This window comes from Lutra lutra, chromosome 4, assembly GCF_902655055.1.
Source record: "Lutra lutra chromosome 4, mLutLut1.2, whole genome shotgun sequence".
In the NCBI taxonomy this organism is placed as follows: domain Eukaryota; kingdom Metazoa; phylum Chordata; class Mammalia; order Carnivora; family Mustelidae; genus Lutra; species Lutra lutra.
The window spans coordinates 103,312,298-103,324,506 of NC_062281.1; the positions used below are offsets into that span (position 1 = coordinate 103,312,298).

The window sequence follows — 12,209 nt, forward strand, 5'->3', positions numbered from 1 at the left end:
TTTTACAACTTCTTCTCTTTTGCTATAAAAACTTACCACTAAGCCGATGAACATTCTTCAATCTTTCCTTCCTCTGTAATCCAAGTTGCTTAAGAGCAGGCTACACTGGGCTCATTTCTCTACTTCACACTCAGTAACTCACAGCCCTGGCTCTATGCTCACTGACAACCGTTCTCAGTAACACTCGTGATCTCCTTGACTGCTAATTCCAGAGGCCATTTTCCAATGTGTATCTTACTTTATCTGTCTGCACACAACATTGCTGACAACCCCTCAATTCTAAATTTCTTAGTTTTTGATACTTTGGCTTTCTTGGTTTTTCTCTTTGCATCCAGCATAAACCTTTCTTTCTCTCCTGCCAACAGAGTCTGCTATTTCTCTCTCATTCTGCAACATCAGTCGTCGTCATCTCATCCATTTCCATGTTGTATTTATACAACATCTAAGATGAACACATGTAACCCTCAACATCCCACCAAGCGCCAAGGCCACGTATATATCTGCCTATTAGATACCTCCACCTGGATGGTCAAAAGATGCTTCGAAATCAACATTTCTAAGTATCAATTCAGATCACAGCACCAGCAGCCAATCAAAGCAGAACTCTGGTAGTACTCCCACTTCCTTACCCTAGCTATACTCTTTCACTTTATTACGGAAAGCTTTACAGCATCTGCTCAGCTAACAAGAATTCTCCTTCCCTGAAAATACCCAACTCTGACCTAAAGGTTATAGTGGTGCAACACTGGCATTCATGTTTGTGTCCCTGACTTTGACTGACTGGGCCAAGGATTTTTGCTGGCCTTAACCTTGGCCAGAATCTCTCTCCTAGGAATTTAAACCTAGGGCCAACCAGTTTCAGCAAAGCCTGGTCTTTATTTTATTTCTTTTTAAGATTTTACTTCTAAGTAACCTCTACACCCAATGTGGGGCTCAAACTTAACAACAAAGAGATCAAGAGTCACATGCTCTACATGACTACTGACTAAGCCAACCAGGTGCCCCCTACCCTGGACTTTTTTTTTTTTTTTTAAGATTTTATTTATTTATTTGACAGACAGAGATCACAAGCAGGCAGAGGCAGGCGGAGAGAGAGGAGGAAGCAGGCCCCTGCTGAGCAGAGAGCCCGATGCGGGGCTCCATCCCAGGACCCTGGGATCATGACCTGAGCCGAAGGCAGAGGCTTAACCCACTGAGCCACCCAGGCACCCCTACCCTGGACTTTTAAATGCAGAAGAGATACTGTGGCAGGGCCATCTTATATCACATAAACTGAATAGCATAGAAAGCTGTTAAGCAGAGAGAGAAGAATAAAGAAGATGCACAGAGAGAGGGAGAAAAAAGAGAAGAAAGAAGTGCTTCCAGGGTCTTTGACAGCTTTCTATTTCCTAGTTCTAAACTCATTTCTTTTAAAGATTTTATTTATTTGAAAGAGAGAGACAGAGAGGGAACAGAAGCAGGGGGAGCGGGAGAGGGAGAAGCAGGGAGCCCGACGTGGGGCTCGATCCCAGGGTCCTGGGATTAAGACTCCACCCGTATCTTAAGATATGTCTGCATTCTTGCCCTTCCCTTCTAGGATATAACCCAGTATCTTCACGCCCCTGCCAAAAAGTTTTCATTTGCATCCTAAGAGACTCCTTACTAATTCAACTCCCTTACTATCTATCTTTATTGCCATTTGTTGCATATCTTTCTAAAGCCCAGTTTCCACTACCTCATGTACCCCAATCAAAATCCTTCAATAGCTCCCCACTATCTCACCATCAGATACAAGGCTCTCCATGAGCATCCCCGCCCATTACACCACTGACTCCTTCCTACCACATTAAGCTCTGGTAATACCAAATCCCTTCTAGGTTCCAAACATATCATGTAGTTTTTTTTTAACAATTTCATTTTTAAAAACAATGAGGGGCCTAAACTCGTGACCCTGAGATCAAGAACTGAGCTGAAATCAAGAGTCGGACATTCAACTAACTGAGCAACCCATGCACCCCTCACGTTATTGTTTTTTTTTACCTCTGTATTTTCATATATGCTATTCCTTCTTCCTAAAATGCTTTTAATCCTGTTTGCCTGGTGGTTTCTAATTCGTCCTCTCATGATCTCACTACGAGTGTCATTTCCTCTAGAAAAAAGAGGACACAGAACCCACAGCAGTAACCCCTTCTTCTGCTAGTGAACATTTCCGACAATAATGAAATTCTTTGTTTCCCTCTCTCTACAACTTGTGTCTTAACTGCAATGACTGCATCTTATCCTTGCACTTTTTTGAACATACATAGACCAAATTTTGATCTTTATCTACATAGACCAAATTTTGATCTTTATCTTTCTCTCTTTTCCTCAAAAAATGAGGAGGACAGAAATACAAAATAAACACAGTAAACTCGATTTATGGAATAGCACTTTGGACTTAAGGGGCCTTAATCACATGCTTAACGTTAATACCACTACCAGTGAACACTCTCCATAAGGATATACATGCATTGTTCAAAATAAAAGGGAGGTGTAGGAATGTCACTACAGTGTTCATCTAGGATGTATACCTCCAACAAAGTCGTTCATGATCCCTTACCCGTGTATTCTGGATAACAGATAGTTAATGGACTCCTCTTTATTTTTTCCTCAAAAAGGTCTTTCTTGTTGAGGAAGAGAATGATTGAAGTGTCTGTAAACCATTTGTTGTTACAAATGCTGTCAAACAGTTTCATGCTTTCATGCATTCGGTTCTGAGGGGGGAAAAAAGGGGTGTCAATAGCAAAAAGTAAAAGTGAATGAACTGTTAATTTAAAAAAAAAAAAAAAAAACAGACCAACAAGTTTTAGAAGCACTGAATGGCACGGATGGTAATAAGCTAGACAGATACCACAAAAGCTAAGTTGGTCCTTATTTTCCTAATTCTTAGAGGCTGAGAGCTGGGAAGAAGACTGGCTAACAAGAGAACCTAACCCTGCCCACATACATAGTCAATACGTTGTCCTATCTCTTAAGAATTAGTAGGGCACGGATCAATATTTTAAAAATCTAACTCACAGGGGAAAAAAATAAGAAATCAAGATTTGGTTCAATGAGCAAATGGATACACAAATGGATACACAAAATTTTCCCCCGGCTACATGAACCAGGCTTTTTACCAGAAGATCCAACATACCATCTCCTCATCCTCAGCCAGAACAAGGTCATAATCACTGAGGGCCACACAGAAGATAATTGCTGTCACTCCCTCAAAACAGTGAATCCACTTTTTTCGTTCTGATCTTTGGCCACCTACATCAAACATCCTGAGTAAAGGGAAAGAATGAACAAACTCAGCAAGGTCACAAATTAACACCTCTCCCTAAACTGAAATGGTTAGGGAACCTCCCACTATTGCATATTCAAAACCCCATTTACAATATAAAAGACAAACAAGAAGCAGATACAATATAGTCAATCTAATACTCTGTGGTTAAAAGTAAAAGAAAACAACATGTAAAAATAAAATCTAGGAATAATTAAAATTCTCATTTTAAATAACTAGTTGCACCTTCTCTCTATCAAAGCTTATATTAGGTGTGCCAAAAGTCAGCAGAATAAGCACTGAAATGGATCAAAGGGCGGGGGGGAAGACAGGAAAAACAAGAGCTGAATAATACAACTTAAGGTAATAACAATACTAACTAATATTTATTGTTTACCATGATGCCAGACATGATCCTAAACACCGAAAGTACACTAACTCATTTGACTGACCCTCACAACACTCCTATAAGTACTATTATCTCCAGGGCACAGATGAAGAAACTGAGGCACAGGTATGTTAGGTACCTAAAGGCACACTACTAACAAAGGGGGACTGGGGCTCTGAACCCAAGCACTCTAACTCCAGCACCCAGGCTCTTAGCCATAACACCACTCTACCCCTCCAAATGCTTTACCTCTTTAGTTAAAGAGAACTATGAAAAAATACAAATCTCCAACTTGCATTGTGCTTCCAAAAAGTTTGTTTTCCTTACTTTTTAACTTTTTTTTTTTTTTAATTAAGGTATGGTTGAGATATGTTTTCCTTACTTTAGGGAAAAAATATTTTAGAGATTAATTATGGGGGAAAAGTAAATTGTATTTCAGGGTAGGACTCTAAGAACCCAATTATCTAAAAACAAAACATAATCAGTATTTTCCAACTCTATGTCTTACTTGAACCTAATTCATAACAACAAAGCCTCAGCTGTTCACAAACTTTATGTTCCAATCCAGATTAGTTTTAGTCCACCACTCCTGTCTGGGGGGCTTCCTGGATATCCTGCCTCAATTGCTGTACTTCTGTCAACAGTCCTCATCTCTCGCCTACAGTAAGAGGAACACGTGCAGTGCTTTGTCTCTTGGCGGGTACCAGCATCTGAGGAGGCATGCATACAAATGAGTAGATACTGAAGATAGACGTGACAAGGACAAAATTTTAAAAGGTAAACTTTGCCAAGCGGTTTAGTATGTCAGATCTAAAGTGACTCAAGGTCTATTTCCAAAGAATTTTTCCCTGGAGACTGACAGAAATAAGACATAACTGAGTAATTTCTCAATGTATGCTTGAAAGAGAACATTCTATCTCTTTATGACCCAGCCTTTTCTTTTGGTTGATCTAGCAGGGTTTTTTCAGCCTTTGGTCATGACACCTGGAATGATGCAGTCACAAGCTGGCTTTAATACAGGGTCCTATTATGTGTTTTAGGAAAGCAAACATCATATATATCACTACAGAAGTCTTTCAACGGGAGACAGACACACTGGTACACCAATAATTTCAGTTCACCCCTCCGTTTTCTTTGTTACAAAGTCCATAAAACTGGTAGAATACTGTGACATCCCCGAGGTGGACTTTTAGCACATTTAACATTTACAATATAATTCACTAACAGATCAACATTTTATAAACATTACCTCATAACCGAGAGGCAAGTAAGCAATTACACAATGCCTTGCATATAGTAGATGCTCAATAAATGTTTGAATGAATGGATAGTGGTTCTGCCTAGAGAGAAGAGGAAAAGGAAGAAGTGATAGTACTTCATAACAAGGTATCTACATACCCACAATAAAGCCGGTGCAGCACTTTAACTACATCTGGCTGTTGATCCTGACATAAGAAGACCAGTAGGATTTACCCAACTAAAGATCAATCCATGAGAACATCAGTAAAAATGCTTCCCACACTAAATAAAGCTCACCACATTTAATTATAAATGGATTACTAATCTTACGGTACACAAAAAGACATCTCATTCTTATGGTGCAAGGGTGATAAATCCATATGGCCTTTGCTACTCTAGTTAAATAAATTCATCAGTGCTAAAGATAAGCAGCTCTTCTATTCTACAAATATTCAGCTGAACTGCTATTTTTCTGCACCATGTTTCTGACCTATTTTGGTTTACTAAGATTTCAAGACCTCTAGTGGTATCCAGAAATATCTAAACTTTGTGTGGATTTCACAAATCCTGTGAAGCAACTATTTTCAGAGAGAAGAACACAGAGAAGCTCTCAGCTAGAAGTTACATTTGCATGCAACAGTGCTGAGTGAAACAGACCACATATGAACATAAGGAGGCAGCTGGAACAAACATCATATATTGAAGGGGAAAGTTTACTCCTAATCTCAAAGGTCACAAAAGCAGAAAGCAGGAAACAAAAAGACAGTTCTAATATTTACAAAAGACCATTAATGCAGAGACAAGCTGAAGTCTATATTAGAATGACCTATGCTAATAAGAAAGTCCTTTGTATTTTGTACCAGAATTTTCTCTCTCAAAAACAACCACTTGTTATATCTCATACTTCCCCCAAATACCTCTATCACCGTATCAATTTTCCATTCTATACTATAGTAAGAACTTAGCTGTACAGGATACTGTGCACGAATCAGTCCAAGAGCCATGACAATATTAGCTCCATTCCATTAAACCTAAATGTGCTTCAGGAAGGATCGACACACTGGTAAGTAAAGCATTTCTATTTTAATATCAAAATGGCAGAACAAAGAAATATCACTAAGTATCTATCCCTAGTATTGTTGTTACCCTTCTAAACAACAAACATTCAATACCTGTTTTGATGATTCCAACAAAAAAGCAGCTGAAAAGAATAAAATTAAAAATAAAATAAATTGATAACTATTGATATTTACAATTTAATTTTGAATTTAAATTCCTCCAAATGGACAAAAGTATTCGATGCTATTTTGGACAAAGAAGAAAGGCTTGGGCCCCCATTCAGTTAAAACATTCAAATACTGACTAATGAATATGATGGTAGGTTTTTAAACCAAAGAATATTGCCTAGAGAAATTTTACCCTGATTAAGAGATACGAACTAAAGGAAAGATATTTGTCTTTCACACATCTAGCAAAAAGGCTAATGACTTACTTGAAGTACAGGTCTTTGAAGGTGAAATGCGTTTCCACAATCCCTGTGGTCTTTACTCTTGTCCGCAGGACATCTTGCTGAGTTGGAATGTAGTTGGTTTGGGATATTCTATCCAAATCATTTAGGTAACTGAATAAAACACATATTTGTTACTATCTGGTGAAGTCAACCATATATACAGCAAATCAACAGACTAAACTAGTTCCTTGCCAAAAGTGGATTCTGAACCTGTCACTAAAGTGGCAGAACAAAATCAGAGCTTCAGTATCACAGAAATGATAATGAGGAAAAATATGAACCTAACATAGGACAATTAAAGTAGGTTCTATATATGCTACACAAAAGTGGTTTTAATTCTACCAAAATTAAGCTGTGATGGCCAATTAAAAGCAAACAAATATGGAAATGTTATTATTATAAAAAGATTTCTGGGGTGCCTGCCTGGCTTAGTCAGTAGAGCATGTGACTCTCCATCTCCAGGTTGTGAGTTCAAGCCCCATGCAGGATGTAAAGATTACTTAAAAATAAAAAATCTTGGGGGAAAAAAAAATCTTGGGAGAAAAAAAGAAGATTCCTGAAACTTAATGCTAAATACTGAATCAAATGTGTATTGCAGAGCACAAAAACCAAACCAAAAGCCCTCAGACATTTAAAAGGACATTTGACAATGTTGTCTGAATTACTAAAATTAAAATTAAGAACTATGTTCATTAGGAATGAATAGTTCCTGTTTTCATTCATAAAACAGAAAAGTTGTGCATTGGTATTTTTTTATTTTTAAAAAGATTTTATTTATTTATTTGACAAACAGAGATCCTAAGTAGGCAGAGAGGACAGCAGAGAGAGAGGGGGAAGCAGGCTCCCTGCTAAGCAGAGAGCCCAATTCAGGGCTTGATCCCAGGACCTGAGATCATGACCCGAGCCGAAGGCAGACGCTTAACCCACTGAGCCATCCAGGCGCCCTAAGTTGTGGTTTTTTAAAATCTAAGTAAAAATCAAATTGTAAACACTTCCAAAGAAATTTAATTTATTCAGTGAAAGAATTAAAAGACTGCTTCAAAGCTAAGTTAATTTTTTTTTAAAGCTCAACTAATTTTTGGTAACTTCAGGACTCCTAAAGATTTTTTGGTCAAAAAACTGAAGAACAGGTTGCACTACTATAAGTGCAATCATTAACAAGCTTCTACAAAACTAAGTACCACCATTAATGTTAAGGAATGAGTCAAGCCTCGATCAAACATTATGGAAAAAACCTATATAAATCACATGTTCTCTGGTATAGTTACTCAGAGCTTAATGAATGTATGAAAAAAAGTAACAATACACCTTTCATGATTATTGGGAGAGTAAATGAAACTACCAACATAGGCAACTAAAAAATATTTTTTTTTTTAAAGATTTTTTATTTATTTATTTGACAGACAGAGATCACAAGTAGGCAGAGAGGCAGGCAGAGAGAGAGGAAGGGAAGCAGGCTCCCCGCCGAGCAGAGAGCCCGATGTGGGACTCGATCCCAGGACCCTGAGATCATGACCTGAGCCGAAGGCAGCGGCCCAACCCACTGAGCCACCCAGGCGCCCTAAAAAATATTTTAAAATGTGGGCAAGAATACTGAAATGTTTCTCAAGTTAATTTTTCATTCAAGAATAACTAAGTTTTTCAAATATAAATTAACTCCTTCCTATTACAACTTAAACAATAATGAAGGAGTAGGATATAGAATATTGTTGAAAATACCTTAACGCCTAAAAGTGTCCCCAATTAGTACAGATATAGATATAGGGACTTACCGAGTCCCCAAAAGGCACATTAAAAAGTACATTCTGAATATAGGTCTTTATAAATAAACATGTTGTAAAAGCAGCAAAATAGGACGGCAAGTATTAATTACGAATTCTCTCAAACTATGTAACACTTAAGAGAATTTCCTTGACAAACAGATGCTTTGACTTCCTTCCAAGACTGAACATTCTCTTTCTGTACAAAGTCTACTATTGTGATCTGGCAAAAGATCTGTTAGTGGTGACTGGTACCAAAGACATCCACAGTGCAGCCCAGCCACAGAGCTCGGTGCATAAAAAAGGATATCACAATTCTAATTTCCCTTACGAGCTGGAAATTAATGCAAAGTTCTTATGTAGAGGGAACAGCACTGGAGGAGACCCAGGATCCAGCTCCAAAAGATTTCTCTCCTCTTTCACTCACTTATTATAAATAATAACCACAGAGCTACTTTTCATGGTGCCAATTCTCCCATTTACATTCCAAGAGGCAACGTTTTACTCCGAGTCATATAAATTGATCAAGGGCCATATAACCCTAAACTGAAACCATCTTTACAAGGGATGCTATAGAGTTTGAAGAGCATCTGTTACTTAAATGTTTTGTTAAGGAAAGACCCTAAACTTTCTTAGGGCCACCCAATTCTTTCCTGTTATGGAAAAATTACTTACTATGAAGCAGAATCATTGAGCTGATACTCCCTGGACCTGCTGAAGCAAGCTTGCACCCCACCGTCTCGCCACAACCGTTTAATCACTCCTGCTAGTTCTGGTGTCATGACGCCTTCTTCAGCACTGCCAGCCAAAACAAATAACTGCCGGGCATCATCCTGAAGAAAGCAGTTAAGAAAGAGAGACAAATGATTCTCCACTTCTTAAAGACTTGACAAGAGTCTCTCCAAACACAAGCACATTGTATGTTTCATTATTTGAAGAGAAGTATTACAGAGACCTTTCCAGGCAGGGCAGTTCGAGAGCAGCACAATGAAGTCGTTCCCCCTACTCACTCCACTGTAGTTAGAAGTGTGGAGCTGAGCTGAGGAATGATTTCAGCCCCCCTACCACATACCACCATCTCTTAAAAAGATCTCTTCTGAATGGCCTACAGATCTCTATCCTGCTTACTCATGATTTTTTTTTAAGATTTTATTTATTTATTGGACACAGAAGAGGGGGCAGGCAGAGGAAGAGGGAGAAGCAGGTTCCCCGCAGAGCAGGAAGCCTAACATGGGGCAATCCCAGAACCCTGGGATCACGACCTGAGCCAAAGGCAGATGCTTAACTGACTGAACCACCCACGCGCCCTTACTCATGATTTTTTGACAGAAAAACTGATAGGTTTTTCTGATAGGCATATGTAACACATTCCCATTCTGTTAAAGGAAGCCTACAATAAAAAGAGAAATGAAAAAACTAGCCTATAAAAGGTAAAATCTAAACACGTCAGAGGGAGTAAAATATTAATCAAGTTTAAGGAAAAAATATTCTCTTCTCCCCTCTTCAGTTCAGACAGAGGAACAGGAAGAAGAGGAGACTGAGTTATTTAAGAAGCCTGGAAGCCTAGTGAGGGAAATAAATCCCTCAGGGAAAAATTCAGTTTCTAGATTCCCCAAGGAATTAAAGTCCTGTAAATAAGGGGAGGGAGAAGACAGTAAGAGGAAAAGAAAGTTACAAAGAGATTTGATCAAAACTCATGAGTCAAAAAGCTCTGTAAGTGGCTAGTTTTTAAATCTAAAACATGAGAAAAGTTTTCAATTAGCAATAATCGTGCCTCGGATAAACCTCATTGGCTACGATGCTGCCACTGAGCTATAAAGAGGACAGAAAAGGGCTATGCAAACTCTGATAATTCTGCTTTATTCTACCCCCTTACTTGTCAGGTATTTAAAAATAAACCCAGGTCCCAAAGAATGAAAAGAAAAAGGAAAGGTAAAAGGGAAGGGAAGGGGTAGTGCTCTTAAAAAGGGAGTCCTGAGAGCTCCCTTCTCCTTCTGCCATGTGAGGACACAGTGAGAAGCCTAAAACTGAACAGGGCCCTCACCTGACCATGCTAGCACTCTGACCTCAGACTTCCAACCCCAAGAAGTGGACACAATAAATGTCTGTTGTTTATGATCTACTAAGTCTGTGGTATTTTATTACAGCAGCGCAACTGGACAAGGACAGAAAATGTCAACTGTATTGGTGATAAAGTAGTGTGAGGACCCAAACATTAAATAACAACAAATTTGACAATGGAAAGAAAAGAAAGGAGGGATGATCAAGAGATATAAAAGAGGACAGACAGAAATAAAAAAAGAAGAAATGGAAAGAAGGCATAAATAACTGAGATGAAGAAAAAGCCAACAAAGAGAGGGAAAGGACTAAATGCAGTAGCATGGACCAGTTACTGGATCGGGTGAACACAACAGAGAAGTAGAGTTAGGTGACAGGAAGGCATGAGGAAAGGGAGGAAAATAAGAACACTGGAGAGAGCTTGGTGGGGGCGGGGAGCAGAGGGAAGAAAGAAAAAGAAGGAAACAAAAGCAGAAGGTAGAGAAATGATGGAAAGATGTAAGACAGAAATGCACTGCTTATTCTTAGATTCCCTATCCTATTTCTCCTTCTCAGAGGCTTAGAAAAACAAAGTTTCTTTTTTTTTTTTTTTTAAGATTTTATTTATTTATTTGTCAGAGAGAGCGAGGGAGAGAGAGCGAGCACAGGCAGACAGAATGGCAGGCAGAGGCAGAGGGAGAAGCAGGTTCCCCGACGAGCAAGGAGCCCGATGCGGGACTCAATCCCAGGACGCTGGGATCATGACCTGAGGCGAAGGCAGCTGCTTAACCAACTGAGCCACCCAGGCGTCCCAAAAACAAAGTTTCTAATTGTGATGCAGCACCTTTTTTTTTTTTTTTACAAAAACATAAAAGTCATGCCTCACACATTTCCTTGTCCCCTCTTCTGCTGCTCTTCTCTCCCAATCATTTTACATTTACATTTTACAATTTCACATTTTACGTCACCCCACCTCCTCTCTTCCCTTATTTCACTTCTAGGATTCCTAGTCAAATATCATCCAATTATAACCACTCTTTTATGATTTTTCCCAGCAACAATTTCCCCACTTGTCTACTGAATATTAATCTGCATTAATAATAGCTTGTTAATTGATAAATTGAAAGCATCTATGAGTTCCTAAGCTACCTCACAGACACATGGGCTCTGCCTTCCCAGGCAGCCTCCCCAAGTCACTTCCTTTTATTGTCCACAGCACCTAAGAACAGCATCCTGAACACAGCTGATGACTCCCTTAGTTCTAGGAAATTGTTCTATACATTCCCAGCCTTCTCTTAGGAGTACAGCTGGAGATATGATAGATCTCTTGCCTTCATTTTGGCCCTCCCCTGCTGCATCAAACATCCTAATTTATAAACAAGAACTTCATGGCATACTAAGTATTATAATTAATCAACACAACTTTTAAATATCTGACATATACAGGAATTATCCTAGGACATGATATAATCCAACTGCATAGGTTACTGTCCAATGTAGTACAGGGATATGGTATTTTTGAATACCTAAAAACTGTCCTTAAAATTTTGACTTAGTGTTCATGTCCTTTTCTTTTCTTTTTTTTTTTTTAAGATTTTGTTTATTTATTTGACAGGCGAGATCACAAGTAGCCAGAGAGGCAGGCAGAGAGAGAGGAGGAAGCAGACTCCCTACTGAGCAGAGAGCCCGATGCAGGGCTCAATTCCAGGACCCTGAGATCATGACCGAAGGCAGAGGCTTAACCCACTGAGCCACCCAGGCTCCCCAGTGTTCATGTCCTTTTCAAGTATATTTTATTTTATTTTTTTTTTTAAGATTTTATTTATTTATTTGACAGAGAGAAATCACAAGTAGGCAGAGAGGCAGGCAGAGAGAGAGGAGGAAGCAGGCTCCCCACTGAGCAGAAAGCCCGACGCGGGGCTCGAACCCAGGACCTGGGATCATGACCCGAGCCGAAGGCAGCGGCTTAACCCACTGAGCCACCCAGGCGCC

At 39.1% G+C, this 12,209-nt stretch overlaps 1 protein-coding gene and 1 non-coding gene across 2 annotated transcripts in view; both read right to left on the reverse strand.

Annotated features, from left to right (window-relative positions):
* Positions 1–12,209, reverse strand: part of GNAI3 (G protein subunit alpha i3) — a 36,537-nt gene that overhangs the window by 3,361 nt on the left and 20,967 nt on the right. The window contains exons 4-7 of the mRNA XM_047725454.1: positions 8,856–9,013; positions 6,403–6,531; positions 3,155–3,284; positions 2,579–2,732 (exon numbers count right to left, since the gene is read on the reverse strand). Coding sequence (XP_047581410.1) covers positions 2,579–2,732; positions 3,155–3,284; positions 6,403–6,531; positions 8,856–9,013 — 571 coding nt within the window. The remainder of the gene's footprint in view (positions 1–2,578; positions 2,733–3,154; positions 3,285–6,402; positions 6,532–8,855; positions 9,014–12,209) is intronic.
* Positions 9,855–9,999, reverse strand: LOC125099417 (U4 spliceosomal RNA). The gene has a single exon (XR_007127153.1). It is a non-coding gene; the product is annotated as a U4 spliceosomal RNA (small nuclear RNA).